Source organism: Natator depressus, chromosome 11 (assembly GCF_965152275.1).
Source record: "Natator depressus isolate rNatDep1 chromosome 11, rNatDep2.hap1, whole genome shotgun sequence".
Lineage (NCBI taxonomy): Eukaryota > Metazoa > Chordata > Testudines > Cheloniidae > Natator > Natator depressus.
This window is the reverse complement of record NC_134244.1, coordinates 79,678,829-79,703,290: the sequence shown is the minus strand read 5'-3', so window position 1 is coordinate 79,703,290 and position 24,462 is coordinate 79,678,829. Positions and strand designations below refer to the sequence as shown.

Below are 24,462 nucleotides of genomic sequence, written 5' to 3'. Positions count from 1 at the left end.
TTTCTTACCAAGATGTCGCTTTCCTCACCTATCCCACTACCCCTCTGCCTGAATCTCTTGTCCCAACAACACGGTCTACTACTCCACCCCACTTTAACCATGTTACACCTCAAGGTTTGGCTCCTTCATGGTTCTCTCATGCTGAGCAAACTTGCTCGGAGCAGGTTCGAAATGTACTCTATAGCACAACAAATTCTACATGCACCACTTGCCTTCATAACCAGACAAGATTTACACACTGGTAGGCTGTCACAGAAACTGCTCCTTTTTTCCGCGCCTCTCCCACTAATCCTCAACTATGTGTTAGAGATTAAACTCTCTGGACTCTCCCATCAAAGTCCACTTGGTCCCAATTACAATGTTCCTTGATGCCATCAACGATAGGACTATCTCTGCTCACCCCATTACTAAGCAATTCCTTAAGGGACTTCAAACCCTATACCCAGACATCAAACCGCCTAATCCACCTTGGGACCTTCACTTAGTCTTAACATGCCTAACGCAAAAATCATATGAATCATTAGCCACATGTTCCCTCGTACATCTCTCAATGAAAACTGCATTTCTGGTAGCAATTGCCTCTGTGAGACGCGCAGGAGAAATTGCAGTATTTATGGCAGATCCGCCATACACCATATTTTTTAAGGACAAAGTCCCCCTACGCTTACTCCCCGAAATTCTACCAAAGGTGCACTCATCTTTCCACATCAGTGAGCCTATCCATCTTCCTACCTTTTCCAAAACCACATGTGAATTCCTTTGAATCTATGATGCACACTTTGGACGTGCACAGAGCTTTGTCCTCCTACTTCGACAGGACTAAAACCTTTAGGCGTTCCGAAAAGCTGTTCGTCACCATTGCAGAACGCTCTAAGGGCTCATTTATCTCTAACCACAGACTTTCTAACTGGATCTCGAGTTGCATTTGTCTGATCAACTACAGAACGTGGCTCCTACTACTTTTATCAGGACTCACTCCACCAGATCCATGGTGGCCTCAGTGGCCTTTCTGCTTAACGTCCCCCTTTAAGCACGCTTCCAGAGCTGCCATTTGGGCTTCTGAAAATGTTTGCAAAACATTATCCTCTTACACAAAGGCCCATCACCGATACACATGTGGGCAGAGCTGTTCTATCGACTGCATTCCTTCCAGATCCAAAGTCCCTACCTCCTTGAGAGAGACTGTTTTTCAGGCACCTACACTGGAGCACCCACAGAGACACCTCTCGACGAAGAAGGGGAGGTTACTCACCTGTGAAGTAACTGATGTTCTTCGAGATGAGTGTCCCTGTGGGTGCTCCACTCCCCACCCTCCTCCCCTCTACTTCAGAACTGGGGAGTTCGGTCACGCATACGCACTATTGAGACAAGACTGGTATGTGCGGCAGGCTCTGCGCAGCCGATGCGGGTACTGCTGTAAAAATCTCTGAACAACGGCGCAGGGTGCACTGACACCTACAGTGGAGCACCCACAGGGACACTCATCTCGACGAACGTCAGTTACTGCACAGGTGAGTAACCTCCTCATCACATAGTCAGCTCCCAGACCACTGCACTGGGCAGCACAGCATGGGGAGGAGGTGTCCAGCCCTCTGTGGAGAAAGAAATGGTTCGGGACTATTTAGAAAAGCTGGACGTGCACAAGTCCATGGGACCGGATGTGTTGCATCTGAGAGTGCTAAAGGAGTTGGCAGATGTGATTGCAGAGCCATTGGCCATTATCTTTGAAAACTCATGGCGATTGGGGGAAGTCCGGGACGACTGGAAAAAGGCTAATGTAGTGCCCATCTTTAAAAAAGGGAAGAAGGAGGATCCTGGGAACTACAGGCCAGTCAGCCTCACCTCAGTCCCTGGAAAAATCATGGAGCAGGTCCTCAAGGAATCAATTCTGAAGCACTTAGAGGAGAGGAAAGTGATCAGGAACAGTCAGCATGGATTCACCAAGGGAAAGTCATGCCTGACTAATCTAATTGCCTTTTATGACAAGATAACTGGCTCTGTGGATGAAGGGAAAGCAGTGGACGTGTTGTTTCTTGACTTTAGCAAAGCTTTGGACACTGTCTCCCACAGTATTCTTGCCAGCAAGTTAAAGAAGTATGGGCTGGATGAATGTACTATAAGGTGGATAGAAAGCTGGCTAGATTGTCGGGCTCAACGGGTAGTGATCAATGGCTCCATGTCTAGTTGGCAGCCGGTATCAAGTGGAGTGCCCCAAGGGTCGGTGCTGGGGCCGGTTTTGTTCAATATCTTCATAAATGATCTGGAGGATGGTGTGGATTGCACCCTCAGCAAGTTTGCAGATGACACTAAACTGGGAGGAGAGGTAGATATGCTGGAGGGTAGGGATAGGATACAGAGGGACCTAGACAAATTGGAGGATTGGGCCAAAAGAAATCTGATGAGGTTCAACAAGGACAAGTGCAGAGACCTGCACTTAGGATGGAAGAATCCCATGCACTGCTACAGACGAGGGACCGAATGGCTCAGCAGGAGTTCTGCAGAAAAGGACCTAGGGGTTACAGTGGACGAGAAGCTGGATATGAGTCAAGAGTGTGCCATTGTTGCCAAGAAGGCCAATGGCATTTTGGGATGTATAAGTAGGGGCATTGCCAGCAGATCGAGGGACGTGATCGTTCCCCTGTATTTGACATTGGTGAGGCCTCATCTGGAGTACTGTGTCCAGTTTTGGGCCCCATACTACAAGAAGGATGTGGAAAAATTGGAAAACATCCAGCAGAGGGCAACAAAAATGATTAGGGGACTGGAACACATGACTTATGAGGAGAGGCTGAGGGAACTGGGGATGTTTAGTCTGCGGAAGAGAAGAATGAGGGGGAATTTGATAGCTGCTTTCAACTACCTGAAAGGGGGTTCCAAAGAGGATGGCTCTAGACTGTTCTCAGTGGTAGCAGATGACAGAAGAAGGAGTAATGGTCTCAAGTTGCAGTGGGGGAGATTTAGGTTGGATATTAGGAAAAACGTTTTCACTAGGAGGGTGGTGAAGCACTGGAATGCGTTACCTAGGGAGGTGGTGGAATCTCCTTCCTTAGAAATTTTTAAGGTCAGGCTTGACAAAGCCCTGGCTGGGATGATTTAATTGGGGATCGGTCCTGCTTGAGCAGGGGGTTGGACTAGATGACCTCCTGAGGTCCCTTCCAACCCTGATATTCTATGATTCTATGATAAGAACATAAGAATGGCCATAGTGGGTCAGATCTACGATCCATCTAGCCCAGTATCCTGTCTTCTGACAGTGGCCAGTGGAAGATGTTTCAGAGAGAATGAAGAGAACAGGGAAATTCAGTGATCCATCCCCTGTCGTCCAGTCCCAGTTTCTGTCAGTCAGATGTTTAGGGACATAGATTCATAGCATGGGGCGTCATTTCTGACCATGTTGGCTAATAGCCATTGATGGACCTGTTCTCCTTCTGATTCTCTCCTGATTCTTTTTTGAAACCAGTTACACTTTTGGCCTTCACATCTCCTGGCAGTGAATTCCACAGGTTGACTGAGTGTTGTGTGAAGTACTTCCTTTTGTTTGTTTTAAATCTGCTGCCTATTAATTTCATTGGGTGACTCCTCCTTGTCTTATGTGAAGGAGAAAATACTCACTTTCTCCACACTTTTCATGATTTTATAGACCCCATCACATCGCCTCTTAGTAGTTGTCTTTTCCAAGCTGAACAGTCCCCATTTTTTTATTCTCTCTTCATATGGAAGCTGTTCCATGCCACTAATAATTTTTGTTGCCCTTCTCTGTACTTTTTCCAATTCTGATATATCTTTTTTGAGACTCGGTGACCAGAACGGCATAAGGTATTTAAGGTATGGGTGTACCATGGATTTATATAGTTGCATTATGATATTTTCTGTCTTATCTACCCTTTACTAATGGTTCCTACGTTCTGTTTGCTTTTTTGATTGCCACCGCAGACTGAATGGATGGTTTCAGAGAACTATCCACAGTGACTCCATGGTCTCTTTCTTGGGTGGTAACAGCTCAGTTAACCCCCTCATTTTGTAGGTGTAGTTGGGATTGTTTTCAAGTGTCCATTACTTTGTATTTTGCTTTAGGACCACAAAAATCCCCCATCAAAGACATTTCAGTTGTTCATTCTGATCCTTTTGCACTTGGATTTGAAGCATGTGAGAGGTGCTCAGTTAGAAGCATTGAAGGTTGAAATCAGCTGACCCCAGAACATAGATCCCACAAGCAGCAGCAATGCAGGCTCCCTCCCAATGTGTCTCAGTCCTGCCCTGGAGAGACCACCTCTAATGCTTAAAGGGTACTTGAGGTACTCAGTACCCATTCAGTCAGCGACTTCTCTGAGACAGCCAACAAGGGTGCTGTTTGTAGAGGTAGTTTTCACAATGTGAATGTTTGTCCAGTAGAAGCTTCACTGACTCACCAAATCATTCCTTGTAGGGTACTGACGAGCTTGCAAATAACTGTCAGAACAGCCTGTTACAGATTTGAACTAGTAACTAAGCTATGCAAGGGGTCCAATTACCAACCCTCCCGAGGCTGCCATTTCCCACCTCCTTACCTGATTGGAAAAACAATGAACAAAGGAGTATGCTTTCTTGGTGGCCGGAACTAGACACTAATTTGAAGAATCTTCCAGTTGCTGTGAAATGCTGTTTTCTCTGACGGAATTACAAAGGACATAAAAAAAATTTTGAACTCTTTTATAGCAATACCAATATACTCTTTTAAAAAAAAAGAAAGAAAAATAAGTTGCATGTGATGGTTCAGAAAACCCTTTAGAAAGTTTCCAATTGTCTTCTAACTACTCTAGGGATTTTCCATCAGGAAAGTGAGACAAGGAAAGGAAGTGAGAGGTGGAAGAGGCAGAGTGAGAGGATAGGGGATACTAATGGGGGGCCAGATAAGATATGTGGGGTGGACCTGTAATAAAATAGGATCCAAAAGGTCTTTTCCAGAAACAAAATGCCTTTCAGGATCTGCCAGGACTGGGAGATTGTTTTTTCTGCTTTTTTGCTAGAGTCTGATTTCCCCCACCCCAAGCCCCCTCATTACAAGCGTAGGCAGCAAATCTAATCCTCATTCAAAATGAATCATAGAATCATAGAATATCAGGGTTGGAAGGGACCTCAGGAGGTCATCTAGTCCAACCTCCTGCTCAAAGCAGGACCAATCCCCAATCAAATCATCCCAGCCAAGGCTTTGTCAAGCCTGACCTTAAAAACTTCCAAGGAAGGAGATTCTACCACCTCCCTAGGTAACGCATTCCAGTGTTTCACCACCCTCCTAGTGAAAAAGTTTTTCCTAATATCCAACCTAAACCTCCCCCACTGCAACTTGAGACCATTACTCCTTGTCCTGTCCTCTTCTACCACTGAGAATAGTCTAGAACCATCCTCTCTGGAACCACCTCTCAGGTAGTTGAAAGCAGCTATCAAATCCCCCCTCATTCTTCTCTTCCGTAGACTAAACATCCCCAGTTCCCTCAGCCTCTCCTCATAAGTCATGTGTTCCAGACCCCTAATCATTTTTGTTGACCTTCGCTGGACTCTCTCCAATTTATCCACATCCTTCTTGTAGTGTGGGGCCCAAAACTGGACACAGTATTCCAGATGAGGCCTCACCAATGTTGAATAGAGGGGAACGATCACGTCCCTCGATCTGCTCGCTATGCCCCTACTTATACATCCCAAAATGCCATTGGCCTTCTTGGCAACAAAGGCACACTGCTGACTCATATCCAGCTTCTCGTCCACTGTAACCCCTAGGTCCTTTTCCGCAGAACTGCTGCCTAGCCATTCAGTCCCTAGTCTGTAGCTGTGCATTGGGTTCTTCCGTCCTAAGTGCAGGACCCTGCACTTATCCTTATTGAACCTCATCAGATTTCTTTTGGCCCAATCCTCCAATTTGTCTAGGTCCCTCTGTATCCTATCTCTGCCCTCCAGCGTATCTACCACTCCTCCCAGTTTAGTATCATCCGCAAATTTGCTGAGAGTGCAATCCACACCATCCTCCAGATCATTTATGAAGATATTGAACAAAACCGGCCCCAGGACTGACCCCTGGGGCACTCCACTTGACACCGGCTGCCAACTAGACATGGAGCCATTGATCACTACCCGTTGAGCCCAACAATCTAGCCAACTTTCTACCCACCTTATAGTACATTCATCCAGCCCATACTTCTTTAACTTGCTGACAAGAATACTGTGGGAGACCGTGTCAAAAGCTTTGCTAAAGTCAAGAAACAATACATCCACTGCTTTCCCTTCATCCACAGAATCAGTAATCTCATCATAGAAGGCGATTAGATTAGTCAGGCATGACCTTCCCTTGGTGAATCCATGCTGACTGTTCCTGATCACTTTCCTCTCGTGTAAGTGCTTCAGAATTGATTCCTTGAGGACCTGCTCCATGATTTTTCCAGGGACTGAGGTGAGGCTGACTGGCCTGTAGTTCCCAGGATCCTCCTTCTTCCCTTTTTTAAAGATGGGCACTACGTTAGCCTTTTTCCAGTCATCTGGGACTTTCCCCGTTCGCCACGAGTTTTCAAAGATAATGGCCAATGGCTCTGCAATCACATCCGCCAATTCCTTTAGCACTCTCGGATGCAACTCATCCGGCCCCATGGACTTGTGCACGTCCAGCTTTTCTAAATAGTCCCTAACCACCTCTTTCTCCACAGAGGGCTGGCCATCTACTCTCCATGCTGTGATGCCCAGCGCAGCAGTCTGGGAGCTGTCCTTGTTAGTGAAGACAGAGGCAAAAAAAGCATTGAGCACATTAGCTTTTTCCACATCGTCTGTCACTAGGTTGCCTCCCTCATTCAGTAAGGGGCCCACACTTTCCTTGGCTTTCTTCTTGTTGCCAACATACCTGAAGAAACCCTTCTTGTTACTCTTGACATCTCTTGCTAGCTGCAGCTCCAGGTGCGATTTGGCCCTCCTGATTTCATTCCTACATGCCCGAGCAATATTTTTATACTCTTCCCTGGTCATATGTCCAAACTTCCACTTCTTGTAAGCTTCTTTTTTATGTTTAAGATCCGCTAGGATTTCACCATTAAGCCAAGCTGGTCGCCTGCCATATTTACTGTTCTTTCGACTCATCGGGATGGTTTGTCCCTGTAACCTCAACAGGGATTCCTTGAAATACAGCCAGCTCTCCTGGACTCCTTTCCCCTTCATGTTAGTCCCCCAGGGGATCCTACCCATCCGCTCCCTGAGGGAGTTGAAGTCTGCTTTCCTGAAGTCCAGGGTCTGTATCCTACTGCTTACCTTTCTTCCCTGTGTCAGGATCCTGAACTCGACCATCTCATGGTCACTACCTCCCAGATTCCCATCCACTTTTGCTTCCCCCACTAATTCTTCCCTGTTTGTGAGCAGCAGGTAAAGAAAAGCGCCCCCCCTAGTTGGCTCCCCTAGTACTTGCGCCAGGAAATTGTCCCCTACGCTTTCCAAAAACTTCCTGGATTGTCTATGCACCGCTGTATTGCTCTCCCAGCAGATATCAGGAAAATAAAGTCACCCATGAGAACCAGGGCGTGCGATCTAGTAGCTTCTGCGAGTTGCCAGAAGAAAGCCTCATCCACCTCATCCCCCTGGTCCGGTGGTCTATAGCAGACTCCCACCACTACATCACTCTTGTTACTCACACTTCTAAACTTAATCCAGAGACACTCAGGTTTTTCTGCAGTTTCGTACCGGAGCTCTGAGCAGTCATAGTGCTCCCTTACATACAGTGCTATTCCCCCACCTTTCTGCCCTGCCTGTCCTTCCTGAACAGTTTATAACCATCCATGACAGTACTCCAGTCATGTGAGTTGTCCCACCAAGTCTCTCTTATTCCAATCACGTCATAATTCCCTGACATCACCAGGACCTCCAGTTCTCCCTGCTTGTTTCCAAGGCTTTGTGCATTCGTAAATAAGCACTTGAGATAACCTGCTGATCGCCCCTCATTCTCAGTATGAGGCAGGAGCCCTCCCCTCACAGACGTTCCTGCCTGTGAAGGAGGCTGTAGGTTTGGTAAATGCCCCAATAAAACACTTTTGTGTAGGGTCAGAGCTATTTTAGATGAGATGGTGTGACTGAAGCAAAAGAGTCAGAATTTAACAGTAAGAAATTGGGTAGTTTGGTGATGCTGAGGAGTGGGTGAAGATGATTTTCCATGTACGATCAATCCTGTGGCTTAACCACAAGGATGTGTGCAGTTGGCTGCCATCTGAGATGATACTTCCCCTTTTCTTATTTAGTTGGCTTTTTAGAATAAATCCTAAATAATGACAATCATTTTTTACCATGTGGAAACTAAATATTTCATCTTCGCTCCCCATTGTTGTTAGCTCAGATCAACTGTTGATGATATATATGCTTTGTTCTATCTGCTCTGTAAAATGTGTATTATTTTATTTTTATTTAAAAATTTTTTAAAAAAAAATCAATAAAACAGTCTGGCTACAAAACACTCAAAGGATCTTAAGAATATTTTTGAAAGAAATTCAGATAAGTGCAGAAGAAAGACTAGAACCCTGGGATGTTATGTTGTAATCGTGGAAACAGTCTTCCTCTTTATTTTTAAATACTTTTATTTAAAAGTTGGTATAGTGTTTGTATAATCAGTGCAGCTAAACTTTTTAGAACACTTAAAATATTTTTCTTACATCCTAACATTTTGCTAAACATAATTAAGCTACAGTGCTGAGCTAGAAATCCTGAGCTAGAAATAAGGAGGAAATACTAGATACAAGAAAAGTCTATCCCTCCTTCCCTCCACCCCCGAATATGAGACCAAATACACTGTGTACTATTTTGTAAAAGACAAAACCAGCAGATTTCAGTTAACGTAATAATGACATCTCCCCGCTTTCTCATCTCAGGATACCAAAACTGCCGTATATGACTTGAAATATGCTGTCATGATGCGTTTGGACCAAAAGTATAACTTTCACGACAACAGTACAAAAGGAGAATGTTTAGCAAACAGAGTAGAGCAAGTTCAGTTTTCGTGACTTCTAAGTTCTTACAATACAACAAGCAGTAGCATCAGCAGCAGAGAGCTGGACCTTGCCTGTCGTCCTACCTTCCCACCATTATCAATAGGACCTTGAACTGGTTCTAAGCACTACGCCCAGTAAGGCACACATGGCCCCATAATCCTCTGCTAACCCAGGCCTTCCAGGCATGGAATTTCAAAGTCCACTGCTGCTGCAGAGGCCTTCACAATCTTCCGCAGCACAAGCTGCCTTTGACACACTTAGCCCTTCTGCTGTCACAGCTTGCAGTCCTTCCATCTCTGAACTGTGGCACTGTAGTTGTGGCAACCCTAGTTAGTCTAAGCCAGTAGTCCCAACCTTTCTGTGGGAGTAGCACATTCCTATTCCCAGAAGACCGTGGCGGGCGCCAGACACTTCACTGCCGAAATGCTGCCAAGAAGCGGCAGCAGAAAGAAGCGTCACCGCCGAAATACCGCTGAGAAACGGCAACGCTTCTCAGTGGCATTTCGGCGCGCGGTTCTCCGGCAGCCGAGCTCGGTGGCAGCATTTCGGCAGCGTGGTGTCCTGCGGGCGCACACAGCTGCCCCAGTGGGCACCACATTGGGGTACCCGGGCTAAGCGATAATTAAGTACCTTAATGTGCTGATTTGGCCTGTTAATTCCCTTTTAGCCTGTCCCTCTATCTGGTTGTGTGCCTTATTTGCACCATGTATGCAAATGATCTGTATGATCTCTCCCATGATGCTGACTGGATTCACTCCGGCTTCAGCAGCTCTGCGCTTTTCCTGTCCTTATTTCCTATCTTTTCAGAGCTCTCGCCTCTCCTCTTCACCATTCCATCTCTACTCCCCTGCACCTCTGGTCAGTTTCCCATGTGCAGTTTGTAATAAAACCATATTCCACCTCTGGATTCTCTTTCTGCCTCCATGCATATGCCAACCTTGCTCCAACTCAGGCTCTAGTTCCATTTTTACCCTCTGCAGAACCTTTTCTTACTGCAACTTCTATTCTTCATAGCCTTTATAAACCAGTCTATTTCTTACATCCCCACTCCCTACTTCCTGTCTCCCATTCCCTCTACAATACCCTGTCCATCTAAAATGAATACACCACCACTCATGGTCTCTTTATCTTTTATCCCTTTATTTCTTTGCATTCATTGAAACCTGGTTCCCCCCTTCTCACACTACTTCTACACGTATAGAATCATAGACTATCAGGGTTGGAAGGGACCTCAGGAGGTCATCTAGTCCAACCCCCTGCTCAAAGTAGGACCAATCCCCAATTTTTGCCCCAGATCCCTAAATGGCCCCCACAAGGATGGAACTCACAACCCTGGGTTTAGCAGGCCAATGCTCAAACCACTGAGCTATCCCTCCCCCCACCTAGGAGGGGAGGGATGACTACTCCTCCTCCTCCCACCTAGGAGATCATGGTGGTATTTGGGCTCCTACTCTCCAGCTCCTACTGTCACCTGGTCTTCCCTTGTCTTGTTGGAGGACCTCCAGGAGGCCTCAGCTGTGGATGGTGAAGCTGTCTCTGCCTTTAATTGAAGGGCTAGAGGCTTTTAGTCTAACCAAGATGGAGTTTCTCCTAAGCATTTCTCAGGCATCTGAGTCAAATAGCTGTTAACAAGAACAGTTTTAGATGCTGTGTGGAAGGGCAAGTGATGTTTATATAGCATCATTTAGGAAAAAATCGGGTAAATAAGACCTGAAGTTTTAACAGAGATCCATTTAAGCAGACAGAGAGGAGGGGAAGAGGACTAAAAAAGTTCAAGCCTTTTTATATCCTAGAAGAACAAAAAAAAGGGGCACCTCCAATTGGTCACCTTTAATTTAAACTAACCATACAATAGAACGTTGCCAGTCCATACATGGCTAATTTTCACACACAATAAGAACGCTTTCTCCCAGCTTCTTAGTACAGATTAATAGCAGAGTTAATGTGTTAGGTGTCATAGTCCCAAGGCTACTGCTTTTTTACAAAATACACTGGACTTCACCATTCAGAATACACTGGAACATTCAGAAGTAGTACAAAGCACCTTTTTGGAAGTATTAGCATTGCTTTTGTATTGTTCACTAACCTGCTAATTTGAAAAGTTCTGCAGACACAATGTTCCTACCATCCCCCATATGCACACGAGTAAGATTTTGCTGTAACTAGCTTATCCTTTTAGTTTCTTGTAGGCATTCTTTGATCTAGTACAATTACATAGCCCCCTATTATTATTTATTACTATTAGGGTAGCATTTAATGGCCTCAGTAAAGGATTGAGGCCTCATTTTGTTACTAGGCAGTAGACAAAGACAGTCCCTGCCGCAAAAAGTTTTCTGTACCAGTGTGGCATTTCATTGACTTCAGTGGAACCACAATGGGTTTTGCCGCGTTGGGACCAATAAAGATCATTTCTATGAGTCAGGGACTGTCTTTTTGTTCTGTTTGTATAGCACCTAGGACAGTGGGATCCCGAGCCATGGCTGGGGGTCCTACGTGCTGTGATAATACCAAGAATAAATGTAATAGACAATAAACAAGGGAATGTCGAGGTGATATTTATGGACATGTCCTGTTAGCTATTTGCCTTTTTACTAATGTTAGTTTTAAACCTTGTTTATGTACTATGTTTTAGTTTGTCTCCTGTCTTGACGTGCTGTTATCTGCTGTAACTAGAGAACAGAAAATGTTTTAATTGACATGAAAGTGACACTTAGATGTGTTACATTGATACAGGGAGGATAATTAATCAGTTTTTACATCTGTGTATTCACCCATTTTCTGAAGTGTGGGATAGAAATCTGAATGGAACCGATGGATGTACAGATTAATTTTGGATGCTTTCCCAGAGTAACAGAATGGTGGGCGTTCCAGTTCAAACCCTCTGGAGTCAGGCTCCAATTCTGCCAGAGGTAACACTGGAGAAGGGTGAAGTCAATTGCCAAAGCTAATGAAGCCAGTATCATTTTTGTCTGTCTCCCCAGAACTGGACCAAGAATGGAAGACCTTTAGTTTTTGTTTCTCCTTTGGTATGTATGTGATGCCTTTCAGCTCACAATAAAAAGTTTTTTGCCAGTGGAGATTTTGTAAAAACTGTGCGGTACAAATATTTGGCTTGATGCTCCTAAACACCATCATCTTTAACCAAAGCCACCAGAACCTAGCCACATTTGATTATTTTGAAGATGTTAGTAGATTAAACATGAGAATTTGTTTAGTGAGACAGTATTTTTAAAGACGTGTGGTCTTATTAGTCACATTGTAGTCCTTCTCACCTTCTCCATCATTGTACTATGTTTCTTCCTACAAACCTTCCTCATTTTAACTACCTTTTTGGATCCCCACCCAATCTACTTTATCTAGAAGTAACAAGAAATGCTGTTTTCCAAAAAAAAAAATGAATTTCTAAGATTTATGACTCCCTATAAAACGTTAAGCAATGCTGCACCTTCAAACAGTGCTCAGCAAATAACTTTGAGGACTTTTTCTTCACGGACGAATGAAAAGTTTTCTTCAACCTATCTGGTGGCGTCAAAATGTTAAGTATAATAAGCAAAAGCTGGTGCTCATATTGGCTGACTTTTCTACCTATGACTTGGCAGTGTATATTTCTGTCCAGATGACTTTCTTGCATTCCAGATGTTATCCCTTTGGAAGATTGGCTTACACTGTGGTTTAGATGAGCTCCCATATACTACTTGCTATGATTACCAAAATGTCTGTGTGTGTATTACTCCATCAGAAATGCTCTCTGAGAATCAGTTCTGCCAACTGAAGGATAATTTTAATCCATCATCATTGTAAAATAGACTGGTCTCTATTGTGGAGTAGATAATGATTAGAAATTACACAGTTGACATTTTAACTCTGCGCTTTGAAATTTCAGATATTTTTTAAAATGCTAGATTTTCTATTTGAAGAAATGGATTGCAGACTTGTAAATGAATTGGAATATTGTGTAGGTCTTATTGTACAGAGATACATAGAACAAAGAGATCCTTATTTGAAAGATTTCTCAAGACAAAGTCTACATATGAGATATTCATCGCATTCCCCTTTTGCTTGCAGATGTGACATTTTAAAAACTTGATTATGCACAAGACCCCTTATCCTAAATACCTTTGATTAAAAGAGAGCTGGGATACCTACTACAAGTGCTTTATTCTACATGTATTTTTATGCAAGTACAAAAATCCTCTTCAGAAACCTTTTTTTAGGAAAATGAGAAAACTCTGATTATATCTCCCTTTTCAGACATAGATTGCAATTATGTACAAAGCCAGATAGTAAAGAAGAGTTCTTCATTGGAACCTCTTTGTCTTTTATTCTTTGAAATAAGCCTTTACATTGCTTGGAGAGCCAAAGATTTAGCTCTCAATCTTTTTAAATATTTTTTTTGTTGCTTTGTGAATGAAAGTTTCAACTTTTAATTAGCTGCTGCTTTCATCAAATGAAGTTGCTTAAATAACCTCTCTTTATTTTTGGATGTTTCAGGTGCAGTGGCAAGCACAGAAGTAAAAATGAAATTACAAGAGTTTGTCTTAAATAAAAAGAAAGCTTTGGCACACCGGAATCTCAACCATTGCATTTCCAATGATCCCCGCTTCTGGTATGGGTAAGTGGTACTGGTCTTATCATGATTCAGCCAGCGTCTCCTTTGTTCACAACTGCTGGGGGAAAGGGGCTAATGCATTTAATGGATGAACAGTATGTTACAAATAAGAGTGTTGCAAAATTAATTAGTTAAATTGTAACGTAACTAGATCAAAATTTGTTGTGGGTGTGGCAGGAATGATCTGATAGTCCATTAATGATGATCTTAATTTGCATGTGGATGAAGATCCTTTCCCTATAACAGTTAAATTCAAGCACTGTTGTGTTTAATGATACAAGGATGAGGTCTAATGTAAGGGTCTATAATGATGTTTCCACTATCAGAGGACTTCGATGTTCTTTTCTTTAATCTATGATCACTCAAAGTGGATTGTTCTGTGTAGTTACACTTACAGAACAATCTCTACTGGGCATCTGAAATTCTTTAATTCAGCATATGATACTAGAAAATCAGGACTCTAGTATAATGGGAAGATTACTGTTGCATTTCACTGGATTGTCACTCAAGTTATTTTAAATGTATTTTAAAATGTTTAAAGTTTCCTCCTCACATTGCACTCTGACACTACCGGTATGTATCCAATCAAAAATTAAAGGATTTGGCCCTTAAAATTAAACTATTAAAAATACCAAATGCACCTTATTTACATCCCCAATCAGACAAAAGCCTGAAGAAACTGTGGCCTGAAAGTCAACTGAGTCTGGTGGTGGTGGACCAAATGTGGAAAAGAATTCTGGAGCTGAAGGCCCTGTCCTGAAAATGCCTAACTGTTGGCCTTTGGGCATTCAAAACAGGCACTGTGAGCAAGGTTGTGCCGGCAGACCTCAACTGCCACAGTGGCACACACAAAAGAAAGAGGTTTCTCAAGGAGATATAACCCAACCTGTATTTAGCAGTGATTGATACTCCTTATTTATATTTTTTTATAAGGAAACAGACAGTGAAAAGTACAAAATGGTAAATGACTTACAGCTTGTATTGGGAGGGCTGGAGGCATAGCTATTTTCTTCCCAATATCCCATTCTTTGTATATGAAAGTATTATCAGGACACTACTAACGAGAGAAGATGCTTTATTGTGGTGGGTGTGAGCTGCTTAGATACACTCTTAAATATTTCCCATATGCTAGTGACCTGAACATTGTTCTTCCAACAGTTACTCAGCACCGCTTCTCTGAAAGGAGGAGGGGAAACCACTTCCGTGTGCTTTCCAGCCATCTGACCAGAGTTCACAGTAGAATGTTAAAAATAAATCATACAAGTACCTTTCAGTCAGCAGTACCACAGGCTGCTGGCGTATCTGAAAGAATTAGCTTGGACACCTGAATATTAGCCATTGCTGGGAGAAAATCCTTGATGGAGAAATTTAGAGGGGAAAAGGGGCATTAGTGATACCATAAATGTCAGGAAAATGTTTCTTAAGCAATCGCCTTATCACCAGTTTTTCAAAAGATGCTGGCATTCTGCCCTCATTTCAGGACGGATGTCGGTGAGTGAAACTCGTTAAAACTCTGAGATGGCTTTGTCCCTCCAGACACAGATGTGTCCCTGTGGATTTGGCTATTCCAGTCTGTTTATTCTTATCCAAAATGAAGATAATAAATTCACCACAGTGAGAAATATTAGACCCAGTTTCCAGGTGATGATAGGCAAACTTCAGTGTTCCTGCACATACAACATTTCTGCTGACTGAGACTTCCTAGACAATATTGCGAAAGAGGAGAAAACTAAAGATACCATTCTCATTCATCCTCCCAGTTTGCAACAGAATGGAATTGACCTAGCTCAACGCTTTTTCACCCTGAGGTAGTAGTAACTCAGCTAGAAACACTGCCTGACCCCATTTACTGGTTGCACACCACCAATTTACCATTAGCTCAGTCTCTCAGAATAAACTTGTGTGTGCGTGTGTACAGGGGACTGTCCGGAGTCACGGCTGAAGGGGAAGCTTGTGAGTGTGTGTGCAGGGGGACCAGTATCGGTGCAGGTGAGTGTAGACATCAGGGGTTGGGAAAAACTGACCAATATGCTCTGGCTGCTTTGTGCTGCTCCAGAGTGGCATACAGCAGCTAGAATGTACTGCTTAATCTGGCCTTAAAAGTTCATTTATTAAAACTAAGATTGGTATTACATAGATTGTGTCTCTGTGTGTGTATATGTGTATACACGTGTGTCTGTGTGTATATATAAAAATAAAAACCAGCACCCTTAATTGATTTAAAGATCAAAGTCTTAAATCTAGTCTAAAGTGTTACATCAAAGGGCCATGGTAATGCAGCATGTTAGTTAACAAGTGTTTTTGTCCTTTGATACAGCAAATGCTGACAACTCAGTGAATTCTTCAAATCGTTCTGAAGTACAGAACACAGATAGTCTGGTTAAATACGTTGTGATGTTTTAAATTTCTGAAATTGCAAATCCTCTTTTTGATCCTCTTTGCTAGTCCAGATGTTGCCAGCAGATAGACAGTGCGCGCACACATTTTGGTGATTTCATCCTATTACCGATGTAGGGGCCTTCCCAACTCAGAGTTCAGTTGCTGCTCTCTGCAGCAAGTGGAGAGATCGTACTTTACCCTGCTGACGTAGGGGACTAAAGGGGGGTGGTGGTGGAAGGAAAGGGCTGGAGGCCCCAGAACACATTATAGGACTGGGATCCCAAATTTTGTGGCCATCCCCATTTGTATCCTCCACAGAGTTACCAACAGTCAGAGGTTGACACTGGGACACCCACACCAGACTATTCAGGCCACTGCCAGGTATCCTGCCCCTCGTGGGGATCATGAAAAGGAAATGGGGGACAAGGCGACATCAGCCTGAGAGATCTCAACAGCTAGGGCATCTGGGCAAGACAAGGCAGAAGCCCCTCCCATTGGGATCAGAATCCATTTAATTTAGGACAGTTAAATACTGAGTTATAAAATATCAGACTGTAAATATACAGTGTATGATTCAATACATTCAGAAGAGCCAGTAAACCAAAAAGAATAATGCCCCCCCCCCCAACCACACACATACACTTTTAATTAACCAGTAATTTTAAACCAGCCTTCCAGATCCTGGGATTCCAGAACTCCTCTCAAGTCTAATACCCAATTACGTTCATGTGATAGGAAAATACTTAGTCATTTACAAAATGGCTAAAGTGCACTCCTTTAACTTACTCCATCTGTAAGCTGCAAAAAATATACCTTTATAGCTCTTTGATATGATATTGAATACTAGAGATGAGCACAAGGTCAGTCTTGTTAATCAGAATCAGTTTATAAATTGTGTTATAAATCCATTACAAGATTTAACTAATATGTGGTACAGTGGTTGTTCATCAGTTAGTAAAGGGTGACTGGGACTACCTAGGGGGATGATCATTTAATACAGCTAGTCAGGAAAAGTTAAATATTTTCTGCAATCTTTTTTCAGTTGAAAAACTTCTTTTTTTTTGTCTTTGGAAAAAACGTTTCCAATGAAGAAGCTTGATTAGCACTAGTGCTTAACAAATAGCCAGTGTTTGTGTGAAAAATGTTGCTAAGTTGGTTCTTCTAGGTTTTAGTAAAGAAACGAACATTAAATGTATAGTTAAGATTCATAGTGGAAGTTGGGAGCTGTTTGTTATAAGTGGGATAGGAGAGAGCAGCATTACTCACTATCTTTCAAGGACAGGCTAGAAGCCAGTAGGAGCATTGATTATCCCCAGTAGTCCCTCCTCTTAAAGGTAAATAATAGGGCTATCAAACGGTTAAAAAATTAATCATGATATTAAAAAAATATTGTGATTAATCACAGAGTTTTAATTGCACTGTTAATAATAGAATACCATTTATTTAAATATTTTTGGATGTTTCTACATTTTCAAATATATTGATTTCAGTTACAACACAGAATACAAGGTGTACAGTGCTCATTTTATATTATTTTTGATTACAAATATTTGCAATGTAAAAAAGATAAACCAAAAAAATAGTATTTTTCAGTTCACCTCATACAAGTACTGTAGTGCTATCTCTTTTTATTGTGAAAGTGAAACTTACAAATGGGGTTTTTTTGGTTACATAACTGCACTCAAAAACAAAACAATGTAAAACTTTAGAGCCTACAAGTCTACTCAGTCATTTTTCTTGTTCAGCTAATCGCCAAGACAAACACGTTTGTTGACATTTACGGGAGATAGTACTGCCCACTTCTTATTTACAGTGTCACCTGAAAGCGAGAACAGCCGTTCGTATGGCACTCTTGTAGCTGGCGTTGCAAGGTATTTACTTGCCAGATATGCTAGCATTCGTATGCCTCTTCGTGCTTTGACCACCATTCCAGAGGAGAGGCATCCATGCTGGTGATGGGTTCGAGCAGATAACGATCCAAAGCAGTGCAGATGGATGCTTGTTCATTTTCATCATCTGAGTCAGATGCCACCAACAGAAGATGGATTTTCTTTTTTTTGTGGTTCAGGTTCTGTAGTTTCCAAATCAGAATGTTGCTCTTTTAAGACTTGACAGCATATTACACACCTTGTCCCTCTCAGATTTTGGAAGGCAGTTTGAATTCTTAAACCTTGGGTCGAGTGCTGTAACTACCCTAGAAGTCTTATACTGGTACCTTCTTTGTGTTTTGTCAAATCTGCAATGAAAGTGTTCTTAAATCGAATAACACGTGCTGGGTCATCATCCGAGACTGCCATAACACGAAATATATGGCAGAATGGGTGTACAATCACAGAGCAAGAGACATACAATTCTCCCCGCAGGAGGTCAGTCACAAATTTAATTAATGCATTATTTTTTTTAATGAGCATCATCAGCATGGAAGTATTCTGTGTTGTAATTGAAATCAATATATTTGAAAATGTAAAAAAAAAAAAAATCAAAATATTTATGATAGATTTAAATTGGTATTCTATTATTGTTTAACATCGTGATTAAAATTGTGCTTAATCGCAATTAATTTTTAATAGAGTTAATTTGTTTTGAGTTAATCGCTTGAGTTCACTGCGATTAATTGACAGACCTAGCAAATAAATGTTCATTCTTACTTGCAGGACTTTTTTTAAAAAGAGAGCCCGTTGCTTGTTGAGGCCTCAGTCAGAAGGCTAGCTTTTCAGTTTCCATTCTTTCAGAAGGGAAGAGGAGGACCTTTTAAATTAGCAAATTACTGGCACATGTATGTATACAATCACATAGGCTACCAAGTCACTGATTTACATACTTAGGTATAGGCATACTCTTGACATGAAGTAATCAGCAGTAACTATATGTAATAGACAAAATGAATGCAGCAGAAAAGAAGCATGACATCTGTGCTGTGAACAGTCAAGCCAATTAAAGGGTAACAGATTCCAGAACAGACACAAAATTGACATACCTCTAGACAGTCACTTCATTCTCTTTGTTAAGGTTTATTGAGATCCAGAATTTTAATGCAGAAGACATTGCTCTGAAAAGCAAATCTGTACAAATGGCATTATGGGATTTCATGTTTGTGTGTCAGTAACTTCAATATCAACTGTGTGCAGTTTACAAGGGAAATTATTTCCTTTGCTCTAGTTTCAAACTCCATCTAGGATACGAAAAACAAACTGGCTCCTCTTGCAATGTGTAATAAAGGTTGAATTCTGCTCCTAGTTGCACGCATACCACCACTTGTTTTCAGATTGTCATGAGTGAACCCTGTGGAACGCTGTTGCCTTCAAAGGGATTTCAAATGTGTTAGAATTTTGTTGATGCACAAGAAGAAATTGACTCCAGCTCTCTCTGTCAGCTTTGTTGGCTCTGCAGGGCTAACGGGAATAAAGAGCTGTCACTATTTATTTTGATCACTGAAGTAAGTAGATGTGATTCTGAATACACACAGGCAGAACATCTGCTGATTGAGAAGGGGCCAATTTTACACAGTGGCTTTTCAGAGTACAGCTATACACTAAAGGATCTATTAAATGAAGGACAGAAGCTGTCAGTTCTTCAAAGATGTAACTCAATAATATTATTTAGTCAAGGGTTTGTTATGGAATACATATTTAGACTGTATTTACTTGCAACAAATGCTTTCATGCCATTTTGTAAACTGTTTTAGATTCATATTTCACATTCATTCTTAACTATTTAAATGTCCTTTCCATACTATAATTGTCAGTTTGTGGTAATGAGGCGTAACACAAATACTTTCAAAATTTGTCATGATATTGTTGTCCACTGTATAACTTTTAAAACTAATTTGACAGTCATAATTCTGTAGCGGTCTAAACATGCTATAATGTTGGTTCAGCTGTTTCATTGTAATATGGACAGGGCACTGTAGGGTTAGTGGCAGAACTGTTAAGTTTTTTGAGGGAGTTCTCAATTACCTATCTTGCTGGAATTGAGTTGTGAGAGTGGCTGCTTCCCAAAAAAAGGAAGAAAACAGGGAAGTTTACTATGAATGCATCTGGAACCCAAACTTAATAAGTGAGTCTCTGGGTAGATGTACTTATGATTGCATTGACTGAGATTAATCAAATATACACGGGTGCATACATTCTATGTATGCATGAGATTCCATCACAGATACATCAACTGAATGTACATTCAGACATAAGTGCCATGTGTGTATAGTTGGAGTATCATACATAGTGTTACTGTGCAAACCTGTGGGAAGGATCACAACAGTTCAAATTATATGTGTTTGTATTTGGAGACATGCATGATCAGAAATGCTCCTGAATTTACTTCACTGTGCAATTTTAGACATTTCAAGGTGTGATCAGTTACCAGACTTGTGAAATTCTTTTAAGAGTATGGATGCATATGTCCCATAGTGCCATAGAGGTGGCATAGGGGTGTCACATCTTAGATCCCAGTCCTACAAACAGTTATGATGTATAAATGTTTGGAGTATTCAGGTCTTCCTTTTTTCTGTGATTGAGAAATCACCTCTAAACTCATTTTTGAAGTTAGTGTACATTCTCTAACAAAGTGGTGAAAACAGTTTAACCTGACATGACTGTGTACTTTAAGCAACAATAAGATAAACAATAAGATAAACAAGACCAAAGAGTGGCTTTCTACATAGTGTGCCCTGGTGGATTGACGCTTCTTGGTAGTAAACTTTGCTTTGGGGCATCCGGACATCTTGTTTATGAAAAATATTTCTGTGAAAATTGTTTTACAGCTGCACTGCTTAACCTATACATTGCTAAAAGGATTAGCAGACTATTAATATGGAAAATCTGGAGATTTCCAAAACTGTATCTTGGTCAGGCTTCAAAATCAGCCTATAAATTTCAAATAAATTGGCAAAAGTGATACACTTCATTAACCAGAATAGATTCATCCAACGTACTTGCAGAAGGCTTGGAAAAATAATGACTTGAATATCTTTAGCAAATTCGGCATAATTTACATCCAGTAGCCTTCTAAAACAAAACCAACAAAATAAAACAACAAAAAAACAAAACTGTAAATTATCAGTTTTCAGGATTGATTCTGAAAGGTATTGAGCAATTTGGCTCCAACCTTGCAAAAGACTTAAGTACTTTTCTCAATCGGGGCCTACATATGTGCTTAAAGCAATCTCCAGGACACCACCTATCCAGCACTGCTGCTGTTAGTAAAGTCTACAGATTGTGGCTAATGTTTTTCTTCTAATTTTACCGTCATATTTATGCTCCAGTTTGGGTTCCAGTTCAACAAAGAACCATCTGTGGGAGAAGCGAGAACTAACTCAGGCTTTGAGCAGAGTGCTTAAGCATGTTCTTAACTTAAAGAATCTGAGTAGTCCCACTAAGTAAGACCCCCAATTCAGCATAGTACTTACGCATATGCTAAAAGTTGCACACCTGGTTAAAAATCTTGCTGAACTTAGGCTTTATTTTCTGGGACTATTCCCATGCTTAAAGTTTTGCATGTGCTTAGTTGCCTTGCAATATCAGTGCCTGAGTTCTTAAATTTTCTCTTCAGTGTAGTTTCAGGTGGGTGTGTAGGAAAAAGGAAACTGGAACAAAGCAAAAAGACATTAGAATATAAATAAGAAAAAGGACCGAGATTCTTCTTCGACTAATATCCAAGTGGGTGCTTCACTTCAGGTGTGCGTGCACCCTGTGCCTTTGATCAGATATTTTTGATAGCAGTGCCCGTTTGGCCCACGGATGCGCCCTACACATCTTTGTGTCCCATACTGAGGCTATATAGCAGGGTCGGGCAAACTATTTGGCCTCAGGGCCACATCGGGTTTCTGAAACTGTATGGAGGGTCGGTTAGGGGAGGCTATGCCTCCCCAAACAGCCAGGCGTGGCTCAACCCCCACCCCTTATCCAACCTCCCCCTCCCCCCGGGACTCCTGCCCCATCCATCCCTCCCTGACCGCCCCTGGACCCTCTGCCCCATCCATCCCTCCCTGACCGCCCCTGGACCCTCCGCCCCGACTGCCCCCCCCGCCACCCCATCCAACCCCATCTCTCATTCCTGACTGCCCCCCCCAGGACCCCTGCCCCCATGCAACCCCCCTGTTCCCTGCCCTTTGACCACCCCGACCCCATCCACACCCCTGACCACTGCCCCAAACTCCCCTGCTCTCTGTCCAACCCTCCCTGCTCCCTTACCGCGCTGCCTGGAGCACCGGATCAGGCAGCCGTGCCACCGCGCAGCACAGAGCACTGGGTCAGGCTGCGGCTCTGCAGCTGCGCTACCCTGCAAGAGCTCACAGCCCCGCTGCCCAGAGCACTGTGTCGGCGGTGCAGTGAGCTGAGGCTGCGCGGGAGGGAGAACAGCAGGGGAGGGGCCGGGGGCTGGGCAGGAGGGTCCCATGGGCCATAGTTCGCCCACCTCTGCTATATAGGGCTGTGAGTGTGAACCACCCTCAGTTCCTTCTCAACTGCCATCGGCCAGTTTAGTGTGTGCTAGTTTTCTCTCTAGAGTTAGAATAGTGTATGGTGTTAATTCTTCAGTAGTCTGTAGGGTATTTAATACTTTACAGTTGTTGGAACAGTTCTCATTTTCTTTTTCCCCCCAAATATATATTTTTTGTTGTTTTTTTTCCCCTATTGAGGGGGGTCAGTTTTTTTCCCCTTGTATCTGGGATACTGGCTTTAAAGGATGCCTCTCCTGTAGAGAAGCCGTGCCCATCAGCGATGGGCATTCTTAGTATATTCATTGCTTGGAAGACACGCATATCCCCAACAAGTGCAAGATTTCCACTTCTTTTAAGGGAAGATCCTGTAAAAACAGGGAAATTAAGTATAGACTATTAATGATGAGCATGTCTTAAAACCAGCTTTGGACCTAGGTGCAGAGAATCTTCCTGTTACAGGGACTCTCTCTACCTCTGTAAGTGCTCTGTCTATGTCATGATCACTGTCACCAAGAGTTTCCAAGATGAAGACAGTGTGGAGACCCCAGCCTCCCAACCTTCTCCATGAGCAAGGTATCTATAACCACTACCGCAGTACTGCGGGCTTCCCACTCAAAGACTAAGGAAGGAGATTAGAGGAGCACAATGGAGACTTCCTCTTCAGAGGATTCGGTCACCAGAGACCTCAGGCCCCAGAAGGATTGCTAATGAGACTCTGAGCACTTTGGATTCAGTGAAGCACTTCAAGACTTCAGTGAAGTCCCATATTTCCGTGGTAAAGGGCATGGTTCCAAAGACTGATATCATCAAAGTCTGACCTCATAGGAATCTGCGGTACCCTCTGTGCCATAATCAGTGTCTCAGACAACAACATCAAGAACAACCTTTGTGCCCATACCAAAATCTGCTGTGCTCCTGGTACCACATGGTACCTTAAAAGATCTCATGTTACCAAATGAGCCCGAGTGGCCCCTCCTTGCAACATCTGGACATCTCTCAGTATTGAGATCTGCTGGGTCACTGACCACACATGTAGTGAGACCCGCGACTTGCCCAACTTCTACTATTCAGGAAGTAGGGTTGTCGCTTCCTGTACAATATGTGGAAGAGCTTTCAGACTCAGAGCTTTTGGCTCAAAGTGCTCCAGTTTACTCAAGGAGACGTTATTCTCCTCTGCAGATGCAAGGAAGGCAGGATACATGACCTCTGCCAGTTGATACTTGAGACAACGACCGATAGCTACCTACCCCCATGCCTTCTAGTCCTCCTCATTCGCCTTATTTGGACCCATGGGCAATGTACCACCAGCAGTTTTGAGGGGCCCCGATTCAGTTTCATAAGAAACATAAAAGAGCTCTTTCTCCAGCACTGTCTACCTCTCCCCTCCACTCTGAATCAGCAGAGGAGACCTGTGAGCAGCAAGAGGTGAGGGCAGAAAAGGTCACTTCCTTACAAATATCTCTTCTTCATCACCCGATGAGGCAGTAATACCACCACCGCCATCATTAGCTGATGACTTTTGGCAGTTCCAGGACTGTTGAAGTGGATGGTGGACATTCTTCAGATTCTCCTGGAAGAAGTCCAGGATTCACATCACAAGCTCTTGGACATATTGCATATTTCTACTTCAGCACGAGTGGCACTGCTGATTAAGTTCTTTTAGAGCCAGCCAAGACCATCTGGCAAACGCCAAACTCCAGCAATGTCACCCCTACAGGCAAATATGCCAATAAAACATACATCCTGGTGATGAAATCAAAGATTTTTTTTTCACACCAGGCACCAAATTCTCTGGTTGTAGATAAAGTTAATGAGACAGCATGCTCAAATATCTAATCCATATAACAAGGACTAGAAGTGTCTGGACCTTCTTGGTCATAAAAGCTACTCTTTGCATCCGATGAAGTGAGCTGTAGCTCACGAAAGCTTATGCTCAGATAAATTGGTTAGTCTCTAAGGTGTCACAAGTACTCCTTTTCTCTTTGACAATGTTACAGTTCAGGATAGCAAATCACCAGGCCCTGAGGCTGAAATATTACTACCTGAACTATGAG

General features: G+C 42.7%; 1 protein-coding gene across 2 annotated transcripts in view; it reads left to right on the top strand.

Moving 5' to 3' along the window:
• The window catches only part of HDAC4 (histone deacetylase 4), a 406,948-nt gene that overhangs the window by 231,066 nt on the left and 151,420 nt on the right, over positions 1 to 24,462 (top strand). For both annotated transcript variants that reach the window (XM_074968253.1, XM_074968254.1), the window contains one exon: positions 13,476 to 13,596. In XM_074968253.1, the coding sequence (XP_074824354.1) occupies positions 13,476 to 13,596 (121 nt within the window). The remainder of the gene's footprint in view (positions 1 to 13,475; positions 13,597 to 24,462) is intronic.